The sequence below is a fragment of the Psittacula echo genome (genome assembly GCF_963264785.1).
Source record: "Psittacula echo genome assembly, chromosome: 7".
Taxonomy (NCBI): domain Eukaryota; kingdom Metazoa; phylum Chordata; class Aves; order Psittaciformes; family Psittacidae; genus Psittacula; species Psittacula echo.
In genome coordinates, this window is record NC_137740.1 from 22,005,183 (window position 1) to 22,028,750 (window position 23,568).

Consider the following 23,568-nt stretch of genomic DNA (forward strand, 5'->3'; position numbering starts at 1 on the left):
TGCTCTCTCACATCCTGCATGATGAGGGCTAGAATGTGGCACTCTCTGACAAACATTTCCACACCTGTTTCACTGTATTAAAGTGAGAAGTTAAAAACCTCACTGAAACTGATGATCCTATGAAGGGAGGAACCTTAGGGTATTGCTTAGACCATCTCCTGCCCCAACGCAGGATCAACTCAACTGAAAACTTTCTAATCAGAAAGTTTTCCTGGTGCCTCTCAGTGGAGTCCTCACTCTTCCTCAAAAACATATTCTAGGACTCAACCATTCTGACACTTAGAAAATGTCCCTGAATGTCTATCCTGAATTGCCCTTGTTGCAATTTGAGCTGGCAACATTTTGTTCAAATCTCCATGGGTAACAGAAATGTGTTCCCTTCCTGTATGTGGCAGCCTTTCATGTATTTGGAAACAGATGCCCTGTACCTGCAGCCATTTCTTCCCCAGACTGGACACGCAGAGTTCCTGTCATCTTTCTGCAAAGCCAGACCCCAAGCTGTTCCCAAGACCCTGCTGGAGTCTGTCCATAAGGCCTCACCTTTCTCAAAACATGGTCCCTGCCTACATTTCTATGTTCCTGTGGGACATTTGCCATTTTCACAACAGCACAGCATTGACTCTTTGATCCGCTGTACTCCCAGACTTTTATTTGTAAAAGGGCTGGCTAGCCAGCAGGTTCCCATCTTGTATTTTCAAGATGATTACTCCTACCTAAGTACAGTACATCACACTTGCCCATATGCACTTGTACCCTTCATTTTGCTGAGACTTTTTCCATTTCATTTCACCAAGAGCATCTGACTTTGAATCCTGGCCTCCAGAGCACTGGCAGCTCCTCCCAGATGGGTCCCATTTGCCAAAACATAAGCATAATTTTTATTCTTGGTTTGAGTCGTTGATAAGCATTCCTAAGCATTCACAGGACCAGGGCCTATGGGGGGTGGGAGAAGCCAGAGGGGGGACATATAATGGGCGTGCTGCTAAGAACCACTCTGGTGTGGTCCCAGCACTTAATGGAGGCTGATGGTGAGTGGGCAGCAGGACTCATCGGGTGGAAGGGCAAACCAAGCCGGCAGGGAGAGGGAACGAGGGCCAGTGCATCAGGCGGCCGCACCGCCTTTGTCCCCGAGCGGAGGAGGGCGGCGGAGAGGTGTGGGGCCATGTGGCCACCGAACTGTACTGTACTGTATTGTGTCGTGTCGTACCGACCGCCAGCAGGCTGGGCCGGAGCATGTGCAGCTGCGGCAGGGACCTGGCAGGGCGCCGCAGCGCAGGGATGTGAACCAGGCGGGGAGGAAGGCCCTTGACTCATCAGATAAATCCAGCCCCGCACGGGGAGTGAAGGTGGAGGAGGTGGTGGCGCTGCTGCTACTAGCAGGGGAGGATGGCGGGGGACAGCGAGCAGAGGCTGGAGGAGCACGGGCAGCCCAGCGGCGGCGAGCCCTTTCTCATTGGGGTCAGCGGTGGCACAGCCAGCGGCAAGGTGCGGGGCTTCGCGGCGGGCTCTGGGGAGCCCCGGGGGGAAGGAGAGGGGTCCCCACGGCGCAGCCTCCCTCCGCCGGGCGCGGCAGCCACATGGCAGCGCGGCGGGTCCGAGCTGCCGCTCCGCCACGTGCGCTGTCTCGGGACCTGCCGGGCCGTGCGCGGGGAGGCAGCAGGACCGGGAGGGCTCGCCGCTCCGGAGGCGCACGGTGCGGCCTGCGGAAGGACGAGCCGGCGGAGAGAGCAGGGCCGCCGAGGCCTCTGGCCGGGTGGCAGTGCTGTAGTCTCGGGGGCACGTGGAGGGGAGGTTGGGGGTGGTGGTGTTGGTGCAAGCGTTGACCCCCCCCCACCCCGGCCTGGGCCCTGCTCTCGGGGGCTGCCGGAGTTCGGCGGGCAGGGCTGGGGGCTTCGCGGGAAGTGCGTGGCCCTGCCAGGCCGGGGTGGAGGTGCTCCCCCCCGCGCCCCCCCGCAGAATCTCCCCGTCTGTGGCTTTAACCAGCGCCCCTCTCCGTCTCCCCTTCAATCGGAGTGTACCCGAGGGCCACTCGCTCCGCGGCTGACCCGCAGGGCGCGTTGGGTGCCATGCAGTCAATTAATTTATTTTTTAATGGTGTCGGTCGAGCATGGGGGTGCCCTTTTCTAGCTAATTTCGGGGTAGGAGGACTGGAAAATCCGCAGTAAATGCTGACTCACAGCGGCAGAACTACCTCCTGGCTGCACGCAGGAGCGGATGGTCCTTGGCCGCGGCAGGTGGGAGCGGGGCGGTGGGGCCGGGGCTAGCCGCTTCTGCCGAGCTGATGCGGACTTTCTCTGGAGGGCTGCTGCACCCAAACTGCAGCGCTGGGCCCTCCGGCAGCGTCACGGCTTTTATTTCACTTTCACACAGTGGATTTTTCTTTATTTGTTTAACCCGAGGTAGGTTGCTTTCTGTCCTGATATGATTTCCCCCGTCCTATTTAGAGAGCAGAAAAACCAGACCCACAGTTCATGGGCCCCTGTGCAGGGCAGCACAGACATTCTACCTGCATTTTTAAGAGGTATTTCAGATAGCATGGATAAATTTGGGAGTAGCAATACCTTTGCAATATTTCTTGCTAAGAAAACTGAATGTGAGCTGTCACAGGAGGAAGACAGCCTCCTGTCTTCCTGGGTTGAGTTGTATTTGGAAAGGGGCCCTTTTTCTCTTGAAGGATGACATAACCCAACAACTGTACCTCAGTCCATAATAACAGTGTTTTAGGAATCCGTCTCTCAGTACCCAGTTGATTCTTGGACTGCTGTTGCTCTACTGCAAGGGAGAAAAATCCAGATATAACAGGGGAGAGATGGTGAGAGGATGCAGTCCCCTCCACTGGGAGCCAAAGCTGGATTGTTTCTGCACTACAGCTCCTGGTGATTTCAAACATGCTGGGTTTGTCTGTTCTCTGATGCGTGGGTCTGCCTCTCTGTAGCTGTCCCAATAACATCGTGTCTGGCGCTGCTGAACTGTTATGTCTCTGAGTGCTGTGTCTCTGGCCCACAAGGTAAAAGCAGTGATTACAGTACAATATGCCACAGTTATTTTCAACTTCAAAGTGCAAATATTTAGTAGCAGCAGGCTGCCTTAGTAAAAAAAATAAAAATAGGCAAGCGGTTCTTTCTAGCAAGGGTGATGTAGTAACTGGCTTTTCCTGTCTCTCAGCCTAGATTTGCATCCCCCCCTCCAGTGACTGATGCCTGCTAAAACCTCTGTGCAGTGCTGCCAGTTGAAGGGGATCCAGCAGATCGGTACAAAATTTGTGGGAAAAGACAGAAAGAAATATGCTGGGGAAAAAAAAACCATTGCTTGAGGAGAAGCAACAGGAAAAAAGAACCTGGGGCTTGTGCACAGGGACCCTCAAATTCGCACTTGATGCAGCTGTAAGGCAAGGGTGCACTGGGGTTGTCCCACCACTGACTAGTGACAGTGCCATGGGCTGAGTGATGCCGGGTGCACAGCACACTCTGGGAAAGCAATGGGTGGGACTGGTGTGGTTTGCTCAGCTAAGGGCTTCTCTGCAGCTAAAATCTAGCCCAGGGCTGCCATGCCAGTATGCTGGCTCTGGGTGAGAACAAAACGCTCCTAGAAGGAAGGAAAGCAAGCACCTTTCCACTAGAAAAGTGGCAAATACATCCGACTCACGTTCACGCCAGTTGGGGGTTGTTACCATAAAACACCCCTTTGGCAGCACACCAGACAGAGCATAACAGAGGGCATTTGCCTTCCATGGTCCCCCCAGCACCTCTGCTGCTGCTTTTGAGTCTAAGGTGGGGAAGAGGCTCCGTAGTCCTCCGCCATCCCTCTCAATGTACCAGCACAGTCAGGCTGTGGAAGGAAGGGATTCTGTTTGTATCTTGCCACAACTTGTGTCGTGTGGTGCTCTGGGGAAGCTGGCATCCAAAGTGGGCAGCATTCACTGAAAAGCTGGGGGAAATGTTTGGCTGGTATTTCTTAAAGGCAAATTGGTGACAACTCAAATCCAAAGGCTGACTGCTGTTCCCGGGTGAGCAAAAGAGGCTTGAGCAACTTTTGGTACTCAAATAGGAGGTATAAGCCTAAGTGCTGTCCTGTTTTTTTGGCTCTTAGAAGGAAGCTGGACTGTATTGGAAGCAAAACTGGGGAGCCACAGAGGTCCTGGGAAGGCTGTGGTGCTGCAGCCTCTATGAGGGCAGTCTCAGCTGCATGGTGGCTGTTTTGTGTCTGCTCAGCTGGAACAGGCTCTTCACAAGACCTGCTGGGAGGCAGCATTTCTCCCACTGTCCCCTGAAATACAAGCACTGTGCAGCTCAGGCAAAGCTTGCTGCAGTCTCCTGATGTGGAGGAGATGACATAGCATTAAGACCCCCTCCTGTGCCAAAGCTGGAGAGAACTGCAACTGCCTCATTTCCTTAGAGGGATTCCCAAGGTTGATTATAGCATTTTCTTTCATCTTGTGTGCTTTCAAGCGGTCTGCTAAAGTTCTTGTTTCCTTCTTGTACCCATGGTCTTTGTGCTAACACCTTCTTCCCTTCCTCCCACAAGAGATTCCTGACTACCAAAGACTGCAGCATGCAAGGCAGGCAGCCAGGCTGCGGGCTGGAGGGAAAGACAGCAAACTGAGATGTGCTGTAAAGAGTTGGGATACCTTCTTACGTTCTTCCCGTGTCCTCACTTCAGCTTGGCTCCTGGGACCTTGCAGCTCTGCTGGCAGTGCTGGAGTGGCAGTGGAAACGTATAGTGATGGGGTGGTTGCAGAGGTGAAGAGTGCTCTTCAAGCTTGGGCTAACGCATTAATGGCTTGTCCCCACGTGCTGCAAAGCAGGGTGCCAATTGCTACTTTCCAACAGGAAAAGAAGAAAAAGGAGTTTGTAAGAAAAGACAGATTTGCAAATGCTTTTGTTGGCTACCCAGCCCTCAGACTAAGGAGGGCTGAATATTGATGCCACTGTGGCCCAGTGGCTGCATCATTTGGATCTTGAGTTAGAGCATAAAGTTGGAAATGCCTATTGGATCATGCAGCCTGAGAGTTTTCAGGCTGCAGAGCATCAGAATTGCAGCATGTGTTCAGCCAGGTGTATTCTTCACTGTTAATCTGTTAGGTGCTTTTGCTTTAAACACCTAAAATGCTGTCTGAGTCTGAGCTGGCTGCCTAGATGAGAGTTAGAAGGCTGATATCACCCAGCCAGGGTGGAACAGCCAGAGTGTTGGTCCCAAGGGAAGCAGTAGCTCCAGCTGCAGTACATACAGCATGAGGCAATTCCCTCTCCACGTGGGGCTTCTTGCATGACAGAGCTCGCTCCCTTATACTAGCAAGGGCTGAAGTCCCCCACAGAAGCCTGGGGTCCGCTGCCACATTGTCACCACCTGGAATCCAGGCAAAGAAGCCTAAGGGAGACCCTGCAGTGACCCAGGGGGACCCATGGGAGGGGGACTAGCAGGAAATGCAGCAGTCCTGTGTCAGTTCAGCACCATTTCCTGGTGACGTTTGTTTTGTGGCTGGCAGGAGCCCCGCATCACAAGGTCTGACTTGTTAAACACAGGTGTCAATGTGTGCTAGAGACTCGTCAAACTTTCTAGTAGAACATTATTTTGTGCCAGTCCTTGATCAGATTTATACACAGGACATTTGATGGGTCAGCCCTTTCCTGTTACCGAATGAATATGTGTAAGTTTGTTATGGAGCAACTGCTTACCATAGTCCTGTGGACTTGGCCTGCTCAAGGCTTTGGAGTTTGCAGCAGAGGCTCTAGAAAAATACCTGTATCTAAATCCAGTGGATTGGGAGGGATTGTGTTAGGCCTTTTTTTTTATTTCCCTGTGCATAATCTGTGTTCAGATCCTCAGTGTTTGTATGCCTGTTTATGCTCCAGCCCAGGAGTGCTGATCACATGCACAGTATCCCAGGGTGAGTGAACAGAAACTTGGCTATCCCAGTCCTAGACTGGTTGGCCTGCGGCTCACAAAGGGAAAGGCAAGAATAGTGGACCTGCCTGGGAAAGCTCTGGGTGGAGGCCCAGGCTTTTGGTACAAGAATAGCAAGTTTCCAGTCCCAGTGCTGCCATGCAGATGTGCTCCATTAGGACTGGAAAGGATTGTGTGGGTCATGAACCAGTTCTCTACGGTTGCAAGCAGACATTTAATAGATCCTCTGTGACCGTTCCCAATTTGGTATCTATTCTGTGTATCATCCCCATCCACCAAGCACTTCCTAATATTCTATAATTAACATAACCTTACAAGAACAGACCAAAATCTGTAACTACTGTGCTGCAGGAGATAAACTGGAGAGAAGGGTAGCACTACCATGGCTCCTGATTTCAGGCACCCAATTGAGCGAAAGTCCCCTGTGATGCCTGGAAAGGGAACTGTACTATAGGGGACCTCAGAGAAATGCAACAAGTAATCCCAGTAGCCCCTCGTGTGATCTTAGGGAAAATCCTGTCAGATCCCCAAACTGTAGACTGTTATCCACAAGCATGTGATGAGGACATCTCAACCAGGAGAAGAGAAGGCTGTGTGGAGACCTCACAGCAGCCTTCCAGTATCTGAAGGAGGCCTATAAGGATGCTGTGGAGGGACTCTAGGGACTACAGTGATAGGACAAAGGGTAATGGGTTCAAACTTAAACAGGGGAAGTTTAGATTGGATATAAGGAGAAAGTTCTTTACTGTGAGGGTGGTGAGGCACTGGAATGGGTTGCCCAAGGAAGTTGTGAATGCTCTACCCCTGGTGGTGTTCAAGGCCAGGTTGGACAGAGCCTTGGGTGGCATGGTTTAGTGTGAGGTGTCCCTGCCCATGGCAGGGGGGGTTGGAACTAGGTGATCTTAAGGTTCTTTCCAATCCTAACTATTCTATGATTCTACGTGAGAAGAGATGATGGCAGCCCCTGCCAAGCCTGCTGACATGCAGATCCTAAAGGAAAGGGGGTTACAACAGTGGCGTGCGTCCCTTGAGACAACCTCTGAGCTTCTGTCCCTGATGAGAGGTGGGATGTAACTGCTGCAGTCTATCCTTGCTCTTGGCTGTAGCATTTATTGTGGGCCAAGGGCATTACCCTGTTGGAGAGGACTGTCCTCGTGGTGAGCAGCATCTTGGCTCAAGGTGAGCAGCTTGCAGTGATGCTTGTCTTCTTTCCACACTGGAGCACAGCACATGCCTCTCCTGGTAGGTCTGTCTTGTGGCACATCTCTTCTCCCTTTACCTGCTTCTGGGGGTACTGGCAGCTTCAGTCTTCCTTTAGGGCTGGAATCACTTTATCTGGCATAGCGAGGATGTGGGGTCCTCCCTGCTGCTGTATTGGGACCCTAGCAAGCAACTAGGTGTAGACATCCCTCTGCAGTGCCAGGCTCCCTGGGGATAGATGGACTGCTTTGAACAAGTAGGTTTTAGTGTATTCACGTGTATGAGGCATACAGATCCCTCCTAGCCCAGGAAAGGCTTTACCAGCCGGGGCAGAAATACCCATACTGCCCTATCTGCTGCAGCAAACCTGGGGCTGCAAGCATCAGCTGTGTCCTGCCTGGAACCTTCCTGTAGTGGTTACCTATAGCATTGTCCCTCAGCTTTCTCTCTAATACCCATCTGAAGTCCTAATTCTCTGGTTGATAACAGCTACCCAAGAGGAATTGTGGGATAATCTGCATGGGAAATTAGTCAACTCCTGAAGAATATCTGAGCAGCCAGCTGTAGGCCATGAGTAAATATGAATTAAATATGTAATGTAATTAATATCTTTGAAGTAAATGTCAGGGGTAGGGCTCCAAATAACCATCTGTAGAGTTTCTTCCCCTGTGCACCACTTCTCTCCTTCTGGGAAAATATGCTGGAGTTCTTCCACAGGTGCCCTCTGTGTCTTCCAAGCAGAATAATGCTGTACTTCTTCCTTCAACACTAGTTATTTGTGTGCTTGGTTCAGAGAAGGAGTCTTGCAAGAGGAGCTGGAGCTGCTTCTGCTCAGGAATAACATCTCTGAACTTGCTTCTTGTGCTGTGCAGATACCTCCCTATCAACCGTCTGTGGGTGGTGTGGGTTGGTTTGCAGTTTTCCCAGGGAGCAGCTCAAGTGCAGTCTGGGGAAGTGCAGCTCAGTGGGTTGCAGCCAGTTGCCTTAAACCTGGAGCTGAGTTTCCCCTCAGTGCAGCATGTGGAAAGTAATGAATGATGGCGGAGTGGCCAGGGCTGCCTGCCTTCATGCTTGGGAAGTCCTGCATTGGTTTTATGTGGCTAACATGGGGAAGGTCCACTTGGCAACCATGGAGGCTTTGGGGTTCCCGTGTTCTGTCTATATTTAGTTTTAAACAAGCTCTGGAGGAGGGGAAGGCTTTTGCTTAAGAAAGCATCCTGTTGCTGGGAGTGCGCTGCAGCTGAATCGCCATTGGTGTTCACTTTGGGTCATGGTGAGGTGTGCACAGTGTAGATCTGGGGAAGGGGCTGAGCGAGGCTGGTTGCACCCTGGCACATTACTTCACAGTCATGTCTTGGTCTTTCAGGACATCGTAAGGCCTCCCCAGAGCATAACTGCTATCATTTCCAGTTATTAGTGGATTTTTCACACTTCTGATTAACATCGATCATATGTATGTCTGCGTTACTGGTTTGGGAGAAGGTTTAAGCAGGGGGCACACATTATTCATTTGGAGGGATGCTTCCTAAGACTGGAAAGTTTTGTTCCCACTGTGTAGGGGAATTTGTAACCTCCGTGTTTCTGGTTTTATTTCCTCCTTAACATAGGGTGTTTATCAATCAAGGGGAAAAAATGCCTGTCCAGGTGTGGGAGGTATCCAGACTTGCATCAAGGAATACCCTCATGAGCCATTCTTGTTTCCATCACAAATGATTGTGAGGAAAGGAAAAAATACCTTCTTCATATAGGTGTTGCTGAGGTTTGCTGCCCCACTAAGGCAAGCTGAACGCAGCCCTTGGGTTGGAGGAACATGCCATGTCCCCCGCTGTTCCTATGTCCTGCTGCACTTAGTGCCCTGGCCCATACCTTCTGTGGGACCAGGGTGACATACGCTTCTTTCCAGAGCCCAGAGGTGACATCCCTGCCTAGCTGCGCAACACAGTACGACGAACCCGAGCTCAGTCCTGAGAGCAGGATGTCTGTGTGATCATCTTTCTCCACTGCTTCTGATAGGTCACCAAAGACCACCAGAGAAAGGGAAGGATCCATAGCATCTGCCTGGATGCTTTTGCAGGAGTCGCTTGACACCACAGAATGGTAAATGCAGCCAGGACATGCTCCAGTCCTTGTCCTGGGCCCCAGTGGGAGGATGTACTCCTGTCTCCAGCAGCTGGGGGCTACTTTCTGCTTGCGTTTTTCTCACCACTAGGTGTGTTAAGTTGTGGGTTATGAAACAGGAGGGTGATTTTTCAGAGCTGATAGGGACTTTTCTCCTTCCCCTCCCTCCTCCACCTGTTTCCAAGATCAGTATACCAGAGATTAGTGTGCATAAGGCAGAAGAAAGACTGGCAGGAACTGTCTGATGCCCTCAAATGATTTTATTTTCCATCTTTATGCTGAAGTCCAAGGGGAGAGTGAGTGTGCAACTGGTGTATTGCTTTCACTGATCCGAAGTAAAGAGGCCTTGCTTCTTCTGGGCTGGGGAAGGCGATTTCTGCTACAGATACGTATGGAGCCTGCTGATATACAGGCTGGGGATCTGTCTGGGTGCTTTTGCTGGGAGCTGGTCTATTACAATGGCTATGGGAAATTTGGCGTCAGTGGCTGTCGCCAAGGCTGAACCCTGCTGCACTGCATCTCTCTGCTGCACAGGCAGCATCCAAAGGCAGCAGTGCGTGGAGGACAGAGCGGGAAGGAAAAGTGGAGGAGAGGCACTGTGCACTCCCTGTTCCCTGCTTTTGCAAAACCTATGGGATACAGCTGGATAAGCAATAGGGCTAACGCAGGCTGGAGAAGGATGTGGTGAGTGAGAAAACAGAGGAAATGGAGAATGGGCTCTGACTTTGTGTCTGTGCATGCTGAAGGGCGAGTGACTGGCACTGACTTGCAGTGCTTTGTTCTGGGTGGTAGCAGCTTGCTGCAGGGCAGGGCTTCCTGACATGGCTCAGGAAGCATAACTTGCCAGCTGTGAGAGGCAGGAAAAGAAGGTGAGATGCTCAGGAGACCCCGTCCCTGACCAAATTTGTGGCCAGTGCCACAAGGACTGCTGCCAGGCAGCCTGAGCCAGTTCACTCTGCAGCAGTGCTGTGTGTGAAGGCTCTCCAGCCAGGCTGGGGCTGACTCACAGCACAGTGGTCACAGCCAAGTTGGGTCAGCGTGGCCTGGAGGGGAAGAGGCAGTCTCTAGGGACAGGAATGCCGTTAAATCTTCCAGCTTCTCAGGCAAACAGCCTTGCCCTCTGCTTGCTGGGGTGACCTCCTCTGCCAGGCATGCATTCTTCTCCCTGTTCCCTCTCACCACCGTCTTCAGCTCTGCTGAAGGTTGTCAATCTGGAGGTTGTCAGCCAGGTACAAAGCAGAAGGTTAAGCCAGCAGGGAAGTGGGAGCACGGAAGGAGCCACTAACAGGCTGGGGCAAGGAAACTTCTTTTTGCAAATCAAAGGGCTCAGCAGAGAGTATTTGTGGTGATCGAGACCAGGAGCTTCTCAACTGGGCACCTGCAGCAAGTAAAATTCCATGAGGTGAAGTAGCTCAGTTTGGCACCAGAAGCACCCGCTTCTCCCCAAACAGTGGATGCTGTGGGGCAGGAGTGGGGCTGACATGCACGGCTCACACAGGTAAGTGTCGCTGGCCAGGGCAGGCGTGCTGGCTGCCAGTTAGTGATGCAGTCAACACCTGTGTGTTGCACAGTGGCCAAGGACTTGTATGACTAAGGAGAAGGGACTGAAGCAGGCTTTGGGATTTGTCCCACAAGCTCTGCTCTTATTCTTGTTGCGGTGGTGGGGTCCAGCGTGACCTTCAGCTTGTGCCTGCTGCAAGTGCCAGCAGAGCGTAGATGCCACCCCACCGGCACCCAGCCTACTCCATGTGATATGAGAGGTGCCAGTTCCTGTGCCAGCAGTGCTCCTGGGGATCTTGCACCAGCCCTTAGTCTTGTTGTGCCAAGAGGCACCAGGATATACTCGAGACTGGTCCTCCCAGCCCTGGCAGCTGTGGTAGAGATCCCTGATATGGTTTCATGGCTGTCTTTCTGGTGTCTTTTCACCCTGAGCTTTGTTTAGCATCTGGAAACAATCTGGCTTTCCCTCTCTGAGGACTCTTTCCCTCACTGCCCATGCTGTGGTGGGGTTTCTGCCCTGGACCAGCACTGGAGGAACCAAGACACTGAGGCTGCCTCCCAGGGAGGAGGCTCAGCCCTGATACCACATGCAGCTCTGCTCCCTGAGTAGCTGCTGGCCAGGCTGAAGTTGGCCGTGGGGCTCCTGGGGGTGTGGCAGAACCCAAGCAGTAGCTGGCTGGTTTCCTGCTGCCAGTTAGTGATGCCGTCAACACCCCTGTGCCCAGAGTAAGAACTGTGGGCAGGCCATAGGGATGGAGGAGAGGGAGGCAGGGGGCAAACTTAGTGCTGCTTTGACACTGAAGGACCCCATGTTGATGCCTCTGGAGCACTTTCCCTCAGTGGCTTTGGGCTGTGCTTTTGAGGGGACCACAGACTCAGCTGGAGGTCCAGCAAGCAGTGTCTCATGCACCCAGAAATGGCTGTTACCTGGGGACATCCTCCCTGCATGGCTCAGACACCACTTGCCACTGACTTGCCTCCTTTGCTGTTCTTTTTCCAGTCCTCAGTATGCTCCAAGATTGTCCAGCTGCTGGGCCAGAACGAGGTGGACTACCGCCAGAAGCAGGTGGTGATCGTGAGCCAAGACAGCTTCTACCGGGTCCTCACCTCAGAGCAGAAATCCAAAGCACTCAAAGGCCAGTTCAATTTTGACCACCCAGGTGAATGAATGGAGAACAGCACTGTGGCTCTGACATACAGTGGGGGGCGAGGGCTGGAGCGGGACCCCTTGGTTCACCAGCAAAGAGTCTTGTGTGGACACTGGGACCCTGTCTCCACATGGGTCATGAGCGGGAGACTTAGTTGAGCTGTTGTGGAGGGTTCACCCCTGGCAGGGTGGCTGAGGACCACTTGTGTTCCCTACAGTACAATCTCTGTCTCTCCTAGAAAGGAAACTGCCTGTGGGGTGGAGGGTTTGGGATGAGAAAGAGCAGGTTGCGAACCCTCCAAATTCCTTGAGATGCTCCTCTTCTCCCTGCAAAAACATCCTCCAGTTTGAAAACCTTTCTGGTGCATCTGGGTTGGGACCAGGGAGATAGGGTCTGGCACAGCCCCCTGGAGCCAGGTGCTGTGTCCCTCCTTCAGGGAGGGAACAGTCTTGTGCAGCTGCTCTGCAAACCGCTCCACTGAGAGGGCTGTGCCCTCTTACAACAACAGGAGCTCTTTGAACCATCTCTGGGCTTGGTGGGGGAATTCCAGAGCTGCTGTCCCTGCATCGCCATAGGACAATGGCCAGAGACAGCAAGCACTGAGTAAACAGAGCTCTGTCTGTCCAGTGACTCAAGGCTGAAACACTGCTCCAGTCTCTTTGAGGGCTGGAGCCCTGGAGGAGATGCCTTCCTGAGCCTGGGCAGCCGCATCACCATACAAGGGCGGTATTGATCTCTGCAGGCCAGATCCCAGGCTAGTGCAAAGCAGTGACAGTGAATACCCAGGGTCTCTGGGAGACCTCGGCCTTGCTATGTCCATGAGGATGTGCAGGGCTTTTCTTCCTTGCCTGCACATTTGTCTGTCCTGGTGGCTCTGGCTAGGCTAAGCTCAGTGTCTGGTGGGTGGGAGGGGTTGCAAAGCTGCCTCAGGTAACGTTTCCTCTCTCCTCAGATGCCTTTGACAACGAGCTGATCGTGAAAACGCTCAAAGAAATCACGGAAGGGAAGACGGTCCAGATTCCTGTCTATGACTTTGTCTCCCACTCCAGGTCCAACAGCTGCTCCTGCCTTGCTGTGCTGCTGCTAATACCCTGTGGCACAGCACACAGTCCTGCAAGCCCAAACCACCTGCCCCTCTGCTTGCGCCCACTGTTAGGCATCTAATGTGCCAACACGAAGTTTCAAACCTAACTTCTTTAGACCTCTTGATTAGAGGATCCAGGGCAGATACAGGTGGAGTCTGAGGGTCTGGAAAGCTGTGCAGCCAAGCAGTGGCATCCAGCAACATATAGGTGTCAACAGAGTTGGGGGGGGTATAGTCCCTCTTTTCTTCTTCCACCAACAGTTTCTCTCCCCACAAACTGTGTTTGCAGCTTTAACAAGTATTCCATGCTCAAACAGCCTGGCACTTCCAGGAAGGGAGGAGAGCAACAGTACTTGCTCCTGTAACTCTTTCCTTGCATGTGTTCAGCTTGTTTTTGCATGCCTGTATTGGTTGTGGACAGTGTGACTCTGTTCCATTTCACACAGAAGCGCTTTGGTGTCAGGGGAGTGCTGCCTGGCTGCCAGAGGAGCAGAGCTGGCTCTTGCAGGTTCCCATGGGTCAAGCCCCATGTGTAGGCTTTCTGGACTTCATGGTTTGGCACATAGCGCTTGCAAGCAGCACCTGGCCAAGGTAGGGGGAGAAGGGCTGGTCTGCTTCCTGCTCTGCTATTTGTCCTTTTAGGAAGTGTACATATGCCTTGGACTCCCTTCACTGCGGTGGGATAGGTCTGCCCTCTCCTTGGTCACCCCCCTGGTGCAGCAGTGATGTCCCAGGGTTGGAGCAGTGCCTAGGAGCACTGCTGTTTCCCCCACCTCTCTTGCCTTGTTTCCCCCCACCAGCATATTTTGACTCTCCCTCCTCCTGTTAGGAAAGAGGAAACGGTGACTGTCTACCCTGCTGATGTGGTGCTCTTCGAAGGCATCCTCGCCTTCTACAGCCAGGAGGTGCGGGATCTGTTCCGCATGAAGCTTTTTGTGGACACGGATGCAGACACCCGGCTGTCCCGCAGAGGTGAGGCCCAAACATGCCTTGTGGAGCAGGGACAGAAAAGTCACTTAATTGATCTCGGCAGCTGCTCACAGAGGCAGATTACAGTGACCAGAGCAGATCTGGAATTGGCACAACGCTGTGCTGCTGCTAGCAAAGAGCCAGGGAGCTTTTCCTCCCCAGTGCAGAATATCACATAGGGCAGCTTATGGCAGTGGAGAACACCTTGCTCCATGTCTCTTAGGATTCAGTGCAGTTTTTGCTTCCTAGCCTGGGATTCCTCCTTTGATGCGTCTAGCAGTGTGACTACTGAGCATGCTGTGTCCTTGTATGGCCCTGTGGCACCAGCTCTGTGTCATCATCGGCTGAATAGCAGCTGCCGTCAGCACGTACCAGCAGGGAGGAGTGCAATGGGCAAGGCAGAGTATCTCGGCAGTTCAGTCAGAAGGCAGTGCCTGATAGATCTGCTCAGGACCTGGGATATGGATGTGCTCCAAAGATGCATTTGGGTGTGAAGTTGTCCATTATACATGATGATGCAAACAGGGAGTCTGGTTGTTAATTTTTTTAGTCTCTGCAAGCACAACCAGCGCAGCGTGGAGCCTCTTTGTGGGAGGCACTGGGATGATGGCTTTGTGAGCAAAGAGCTCTAGAAACCAGAATATCCCTCTCTGAGACACTCCATGTCCAGCTTGGCTTGGCTATGGATTGCAGTTGACATAGGAGGGACTCCAGCTCTTCAGGATCTGTGTGCCTTGAGATGCTGTTCATTTCAAAGCAGTCTTTATGAGTGGGCTCACTGATGTAGCCATCCGAGTCTCCCTAGATGACTAAGAAAGCATTTGGGGATTCTTGGGGCAGAATTTGGTTTTCTTTGAACTATCCCTGCCCCTGCCTGGCTCTGACAGCCTCCATAGGGTGTCTAGGGATGCAGAAGATTACTTAGGAGAGGTCCAGTCTAGACCTCTGTGCTGTGATGAGAGGAGCATGTCTCAGTGTGTTAGCCTGGAACTGCTTGTGTGCTTGGGACTGTTCCACTCTGCTACAGAACTAGTCTTAGAATTATAGAATCAACTAGGTTGGAAAAGACTTTTAAGATCATAAAGACCAACTGTTACCCCAGGACTGGCAAGACCACCACTAAACCATGTCACTAATGGCCTCAGGTACACTTTTTGAACACTTCCAGGGATGGTGATTCCACCATTGCCCTGAGCAGCCTGTTCCAATGGCTGACTACCCTTTCAGTGAAGAATTTTTTTCCTAACATCCAGTCTAAACCTCCCCTGGCACAGCTTGAGGCTGTTTCTTCTTGTTCTGTCACTTGCTACTTGAGAGAAGAGACCAGCCACCTCCTTCCTCCCTCTGCCTCCTCCTGCCTGCCTGCCTGCCCTTGTCTGTGAGACAGATACACAGCCCGCTGCTGGATGTAATCAGTGCTGATTAGAAGCTCCTTTTTACGCATCCTTCTTGACCCTGCCCAGTGTTCTTGCATGACTCATCCAGGGAGGTGACAGCACAGTCATTGCAGGGAGATGTGTTAGGAGATAGACATTTGCAAGATCCTGCAGTGTGAGCCTTATCCGTTAAGCAGACTGTGCTGTAGAAGAACAAGAACTTGGGTTCACACGCAGCCACAGGGTAGCACACTACTCTGGTTTACCTCCAGCCGGCAACTAATCATCATGCAGCCGCTTGCTATCTCTGCCCTCTCAGCAGGATAGGGAAGAAAACTGGAAGAGTAACAGTGAGAAAACTCATGGGCTGAGATAAAGACAATTTAATAAGTAAAAAGCTGTGTGTGCAAGCAAAGCAAACCAGGGAATTCACTCACTACTTCCCATCGGCAGGCAAGTGTTCAGCCATCCTCAGGAAAGGAGTGCTCCTTCACACTTAAGTTACTTGGGAAGACAAATGCCATAATTCTGAATGCCGTGTCCTGTCATCTCTCATCCTTTCCCCCCCTGCCCTCCTTGGTTTCTTCCTTTTTCCCTAGCTTTATGTGCTGAGTGAACATGATGTCATATGGTATGGAGTATCCCTTGGCTCAGTTGGGATCTGATGTCTTGGCTGTGCTCCCTCCCAACTTCTTGTGCACTCCCAGCCTACTCACTGATGGGGTGGTGTGAGAAGCAGAAAAAGCCTTGACTCTGTGTAAGCACTGCTCAGCAATAACAAAAATATCCCTGTGTTATCAACTCTGCTTTCAGCACAAATCCAAAATATAGCCTCACACTATCTACTCTGAAGAAAATTAACTCTATCCCAGCCAAAGCCAGCACATTCTCCACCCCTTATTTCATACCATTTATGTCATGCTCAGGTCCTACATTATCCAATGCATTCTGATTGCCCGCCATGCCTCTTCCCATCCTTTCATATAATGCACAGATATAATTCCCTTTGGTTATGGACCGCCCTTATAAAATAGCTGCAAATGTCCATTGAGTTCATTTAGGCCATGACTTTGGGCTCCATCTGTTACAGTGATCACCTGGGACAAGAGAGGTGGTGTGTTGCATGGAATTACTGGGCACTAAAGTCAACTCAGGTCAGGTCACTGCTGCACTTGCACTGCTTCTTGTAAGGCTTGTCCTCCATTGATTCAGGTGCCTCCTGCTATAGTAATTCCTGTAACATGCAACTTAAATTATGTGTTACAATGATTTAAAGGTCTATTCATTACATTCTTCACCCCTGCTCCCTTTGGGCCAGGTTATAGGGTTTAATATTGCAATGAACTTTTTCCCTTGCTCCCAGCCTGGCTAGCAACAAGACCACCCTGCTATAGCAATTCCTGTAACATACAACTCAAATCTCAAGTTACAACAATTTTGGCAGTGCCCTGGATCAGCTGTCTGAAGGAAAGGTGTTGTATGTGCATTTGCAGTGCAACATGACTGTGTGCATCCCAGCTACACTCTGGAGTGCATGGTTCAGTCACTTTGGACTTGATACAGAAGGGTGAGCTCAGTGCGTGAAAACTGGTTGAGATCCCATCCAAGATCTGAGAACTGAGATTATCCAGCTGTTGACCACAATACAGAGGTAAACCCAGTTGTGCTGCAGCTGTTGGAGGGGGTCTACCTGGGCCCAGGCTATTAGGTATTTCTCTTACCCACCACCAATTGCTAAAGCCTTGCAAAGGGGCAACTAGCCTGGTTGAGGTGCTGGTATCTCCCAGTTAGGGCAACTCATTGGCCTGGTAGGGAATTGACCTGGCTTGCTGTTAGCAGTTGGTAGGACCATTGCAGCAGTAAATCTGTTTACTGTATCTCCCTAATATTTCAGAGAAAGGAGAACCTGCATGTGAGGTGCTGGAGTTATAACTGCGTCCCTGGAATGTAGCTGGAGGTAGTTTGTAGCAAAAGCCAGGATCTTGTGTTGTGACATGGCCCTGAGTCATCTTGCTCTCTTGGAAGTCCTGAAGAGTTGCAGCAATGGGCTTTTCAACTAGGCAGCAGCACATGAGGTTCCTGCAAATGTAGCTTACAGCTTGGTTAATCAGTAGTGCTGTGGTTCTGTACCTGTAACTTGCGCGATCCCCATATCTGCGCCTCTCCCAGGAAAAACACTACTACCATAGAACAAAGGGCTAGGTCTGTTGAGTGCCTCAAACAGGCTGAGCCATGCAAAGCTGATTCTGGCTAAGGTCCCTTCACTGCTCTGTCCTCAATCAGCTTCTGTAAAACAAAGACAAGTCATTGTACATGTTTTGGACCCATTTTGAGAGATGTCTGCCTGCTGGTTCTACATGCTGCCAGTCTGTCCTTGGGACATTTGCCTGCCCTGTAAGTAGAGGGTGATACTTCCAAATAGGTTGGGTGGTCTTAGCCTGGGTTGCTGGGACCTGTTGCTTTGGGTCAGACACAAGACAATAGGTGCTTGACTTGTGTTTGTGTGTGAGGGTGATTTGCCCTGCTGTGGTCTGCCTGGGAGCAGGCAGGAGAGCTTTGCCTGTCAGGACCAGTCCCTGCAAGGTGGACACTCACCCTTACGCAGTTCACAGACCTCGAGCATGCCATGCCAGGCTGGGTGTGCTGTAAATATGCCCTCACTGTGCGCCTTCCCTGCCTCAGAGCAGCCAACAAACAGGGTGTGGGACCTGGGAAACAAAAGTCTTTCTGGTTTATTTTTTTTGCCTGTTTTTCTGTATTGTTTGAGCTGAGGCTTGTTTCCACTCTCTGGAGAAGGCGAGGAGCTGTCTAGAGCAGCCTGGGCTGAGCTGAGCCATTCCTGGAGCTGGCATACATCCTGCTGCCAGTCCTTTCTTTTCTTCGTCACCTCCCCCGCTAGGGGCTGCAAAAGAGCACACTGCAAAGCTGCTGGCTGAGGACAAACACCCACAGGAATGGTGCCAAACCAGCACTGTCCTGGCCCTCCAAGCACATAGGCAATGGCTGCCGAGCAAGTCACACAGGCTAGTAGTGCTGTGGTTGGCTCTGCCTTGGCATGTGGAAAAGGTTCACTCCAAACCCAGTGCCAGGCGTGCTGGGGAGAAGCCAGCCCCCTCGGGGGGAACCAAGAGCCATCTGCTTTGCCACAGCACAGTAGTTTTGGGCTCTTACCCATGGACTGAATTCCCACTGAACTGGGGAGCTTGTTCATGTTGAAGTGGCTTCAAGACTGGGGATGGCAATGGCCCAAATACCTTATGCAAGCAGGGTGTAAGGCGCAAATGGCAGAACAAGCAGGAGGCTGGCTTACTCTCCTGGCTTCCTCCAAGCACCACCCCCAGCCTCTTGCTGTGGGAGCCTGCTTTGCCTTCCCATCCTACTCAGCTGGGAGCAGCACAAGGAGCCTGGCAGAGCTGGGTAGGTGGGCGAGTTTTACTATGCACACCTGAGTTAAACTGTGCCTTAATATGTGTACGGGTGAACTCCACTGCTTTTTTATTCTTTGGGCACCTCTGTACCAGGTTGACTTGGGGAAATGGCCCTAAATGCCTTTTGGCCAAAGGAGTGATAGGAGGGTTGCAGGGACTGTGAGGCTGGGAATAGTCAAGACTGGGGTATCACCGGTTACAGTTGAAATGTGCTTGCAGAGCTAAGAAGAGAGGGAGGACAAGAAAAGCCCTTAGGTCAGCCAGCTCTTGGCTCCCAGGAAAGCCTGGAAGCATACAGCAGGAGTGAGGTGTGCTTGAACATGTGGGCAGCAGCTTCCAGGAACAAAGACCTCTTGCAAAATACATGGGTGGCTGGCCAAAGGGAAGGGGGATGGAGTAATTCATGTCTCAGCTCCTGACTATGCCTTACATCTTCCCTGCAGTGCTACGAGATATCAGTGAGCGAGGCAGGGACCTGGAGCAGATCTTATCTCAGTACATCACTTTCGTCAAGCCTGCCTTTGAAGAGTTCTGTTTGCCAGTAAGTAAGGGGAGTGACACCCACAGGAGTCTCCCAGAAATGCCTTATACCATGGCCAGCTCTTCAGACAGGAGCATTTTGTGTCCCAGAGCTCAGGTCAGCCTGTCTCACTTTCATCCCTCCCTGCTGGCACTGGCAAAAATAGGGGTGCTAGTGCTGGCTGAGACAAGGCGAGATGGGGACTATTTATACAGACACTGCCTTCCTGGTAAGCTCACACTTCCCTGTGGGGACGCCTGTATGGCAAAATAAACCCCTCCCTGCACAGGGTCCAATAAACCAACACCAGGCAGCCCAGCAGATGCCAGCCAGGAGGGAAGATCCTTGGCTGCATCTAGCCAGGGGAGATTCCTGCCACAGGCAGTGTCTGCCTTCTGTTTTGGACTCTCCTGCCTGCCCTTTTCACCTTGGAGTCTTGCTGGCTGGATGCTTGGGAGAGCAAGGGAGCTTCTTCTTGGGCTCTGTGCTGCAGGATGTGGCCTTGCAGGTTGCATTTCCTGGCTATTGAGAGGCCAAGGTATAGAACAATCAGACCTTGCTCTGGGCTAGCATTGCAAGGTCTGCCTGGAGAAAGGAAGCTACTTTGGGAACTGAAAACTGAGGCAAGGCTAGCAGACAGGGACTTTGCATGTGGGACACCACTGCAGTCGTGCAGAACTTGCAGGTGAAATAGCATGTTTGCAGGACTAGCCATTGCACACTTCTCTTGGCTCTCATGCAGAGGAGCCTGTGCCTTGGTTCTCAAGGGTTTTGAAGCAGATATGGTAGTTATATGAGGATTTTCTTCTTATTCTGAAGGCAGAATAAGAAGGAACAGAGTCCTGCAGCCTGAGAACTGCTGGCCAGCACTATAGGCAAGAATGGAACCTGGGTTGTCAGCCTCAGGAGCATCTCTGTGCCTGTCTAGGTGGCCAGCTCTGCCCTTTTCTGTAAGAGAGGCTGATTTGCTCTGTGCTTGTTACAAGATCTTTTCCTGCCCCCTCAGCAGCACCCTTTTCTCTGTCTTGCTCGATTGTGGCTCTGGGGACCAACATCCAAATCCTGGTAATCCCAGAAAAGTTTCCTGAAAGGCAGGTCCAGTTAGGTGGATCCCTTCCTTGCAAGTCTCCAGCCAGGTAAATCTGCAGCTTTGCAAAGCAGCAGATGCTGCATCAGTTTCTTCTGTTGAAGAGTCTGTAGGAGGATGGGATATGAAACAAGCAGGGTAGAAAGCATCTGCTTTGTCCCTACCCACCAGCTTTGCAGTGGCCTGTACCTGCTTCTAACCTGGTGGTGCACTCAGCTGCAGAGCAATTGCATGCGGATGTTAAGCAGGCTCAGCCCCCACTGTTGCTCTCGTATGGCTCCTAACCCAGCCCTGAGCCAGGTGGTCCAGCACTGAAATGGTCCAGCATGTGCTGATGAGTTTTGATATGAAGGTGTCAGATGGAACCCTTCATCCATGGAGCTGGCTTCTTTAGTGGCGGTAGAGCTTGGTTGTCAGGAGCTGGTCAGCTGTAAAAGCTGACAGAAATAGGGGAGGAGACTGAGACTGGCACCTACAGGTGAAGATAGATCAGAACTGGTGTCCTGAATCAGACCTTTTTTGCAAGTGATGCTGGTAGAACATTCTTCCCTCATCCCAAGCAGACCACAGGGCTGTGCCCAGGCATGCCAGCTCTTGCACCAAGTCTGGCTGGATTCAGCAGAGAGGTTGTTCCCAAAAGCATCAACTGCTGGAGTCTTGTGATCGTGAGGCTTTTTTGTTTCAGGTTTGTTAGGGTGACTCTTGCTAGCTCTTACTGCAGTCTGTATAAGCTCATGAAAGTGGAGTCAAGGCACAAAGCGTGGCCCTTGAAACACAGAGCAAAAAACAAACAAACAAAAAGCATCCAAAATGTGTTATCAGCAATGACATACCTCCCAGGGGGTTTGGGTTTGGCAAGGGGAGGGGAAGGACCTGCCCCAGGAAGCAGGGACAATGCTGCAGCCTGGCGGGTCTCCACTTTTGCCATAACACAGTGCTCTCTTTCCTCCCAGACCAAGAAGTATGCTGATGTGATCATTCCCAGAGGAGCAGATAACGAAGGTAGGTGGACCCAGAGCCTGCTGTTATGTCCTGGCAGCCAGCTTTGGGCTGTGCTGTTGCAGTGAAGCCTTCCACAGAGGTAACTTAAATTACTGTCACCCAAGAGAGTGCTTTTACCACCCATGCACTCCCCAAGATGAGCTTCTCCCTTTGCTCCTTCCTGGCTGGAAGTTTGTGCTCCTCTGATCAAGCATGGGTGCCCATCTACGTGCAGTACCTCTAGGCAAACTCCTGGTTTATCCCACACAAAGGGAAATAAATGTGCTTCTCCCAAGGCAAGATGTGCAACTGGGACAGCCAGTTGCTGGCTTGAGTGCTGGGCTTAGCTGGGGCAGAGGGATGCAGTCCCAGCGGGCAGCTCCTCCTGGCAGGGTTGCAGCTCCTTACCATGGAATAGGAGGGGATGGGAACAAGGGAGACATCAGGGTCATAATCTCTGGACTGGCTCTAGTTTATTTGCAGTGATCCTAATGCAATCTCTCCCTCGTGTCTTTTCCTCCTTTTTGTTCACAGTGGCCATAAACCTCATTGTGCAGCACATCCAGGACATTCTTAATGGAGGACTCAGCAAACGCCAGAGCAACGGCTACCTGAATGGCTACACTCCTCCCCGCCAGCGGCAGCCCTCAGAGTCCAGCAGCCGGCCTCACTGACCCAAGTGGCAGCGTGAGGCTGGGGCAGAGGGTGCTTGGGCCCTGACGTAGGGCCCTCTGTACATACTGTTTATTGCCCCTCTGTACATACTGTTTATTCATTCCCCCCTTATCTATTTAAGAAACCAGATGGAGATGAATGCCTTTAATTTTTTATGTTTGAAATGCTGACTGAAAATCAGCCAGCTACTTGGGAGCCTGGACTGTCCACAGCTCCTGGCCTTGCTCAACAACTCCTCTAGCACAGAACCGGCTATAAGTATCTATAAATATAGAATTGCTCTATTTTTGTGTAAATGCAGAATAATGTAAAATTACTTGCCATAAGGTATTCGCCAGGCTGACTGTTGCTGGGAGGGCACTGGGAAGAGGGTCATAGGAGATGTTGCTGTCAGGATCTTCACCTCAAAGGCATGAAGGAAGAGCAACAGGTGCTTTAGTATCGCAGTGGTCTCCGTTCCGGGGAAGGATTTTGGCATGGATTTTGCAACTGGGCTGGCATTGCCTCCTCCTGCTGTTGCTGTTCAGGCCTGAGCAGCCTGGGTTTGGCTGGCAGGCACTGCACTATGCCACTGGGAGAATGATGTGTAATACCTCCCCTGACTGTCTCTGCACTACCGGGTCTCAGTCTCTCAACAGCATCCCTTTATGTGTCTGACACCCCCTCCCACCGCAGTGTGGGTCAGCTGTCACACTTTCAGCAATGACCTGGTAGGGGATGCTGGGTATGTGATCATATGAATATGGCAGCTCATGTCTTTAGCAGTCTCAGTGCTTGGCTTGGGTGGGGACGGCACCTTCTGATGCTCGGTGGCCAGGTGTGTGGTGGGACTCCTAGCACAGCCCTAGGATCAGCCCTAAGCCTGGAGAATGGCTTGCAGAAGGTCAGAAGTGTGTCTGTCATTCCTCACTGGGAACGGTTTTGCTCTAGATGGGGGATTTGGGGTCTGTAAGATATGGTTAAGGGAGAACCAGCCTCTACTGAACAAAAGGAGCAATAGATGATGAAAGGCGGCTGCTGAGCAGGCTGTCTCAGCAGGGGCAGCAGCGTGTCCCTGGGCTGCCCAATATCCCCATATGGGACATCCACAGGTCCCAGCTGGGTAGCATGAACCTGGATGCCCAGAAATTTTCTGTTTCCGTTTTTCAAAGCATGCTCTCACCTAGTCTGTGTCCCTTTCATTGCATCCTGGTGGAGGACAGTGTCCCTGCAGTCATCCCCAGGGTTGCCCAGGAAGTGCCCTCCCTTGCACAGGGTGACAACGAATCTCCCTTAACCTGGTAGTGCTGCAGCACCCGTGTCTCAGTAGAGGCTGGTGGGATCAGACTGCATGTAAGGGGATGCCTGGAGAGCAAGGGCAGCAGGGCTGGGCCAGAGGCTTGGTGACAGCCAGGGAAGGAGACATAGGATGGCAGCCTTTGGCCCATGCTACTGGGTCTGACTTGCCCCATTGAAAACAAACTTTCATAGGCATCCCATGAAGCCTGGAGCAGGGGCCATTAGCCTTGCTCTCTCCAGTGATTCCCAACTTTTCCAGAGCATTGTTTTTGTTCTGCATGGTTAACAGCTTAAGACCTT

General features: G+C 51.8%; 1 protein-coding gene across 1 annotated transcript; it reads left to right on the forward strand.

The window, feature by feature from the left end:
* Positions 1–1,386: 1,386 nt before the first annotated feature.
* UCK2 (uridine-cytidine kinase 2) lies at positions 1,387–22,127 on the forward strand (the record flags this gene model as incomplete). The annotated part of the gene is made up of 7 exons (XM_080623184.1): positions 1,387–1,485; positions 11,723–11,882; positions 12,823–12,919; positions 13,784–13,926; positions 19,171–19,268; positions 21,288–21,336; positions 21,850–22,127. The coding sequence occupies 7 exons, from the start codon at positions 1,387–1,389 to the stop codon at positions 21,987–21,989; spliced, it is 786 nt and encodes a 261-aa protein (XP_080479310.1). The 3' UTR covers positions 21,990–22,127.
* Between the last annotated feature and the right edge of the window lie 1,441 nt (positions 22,128–23,568).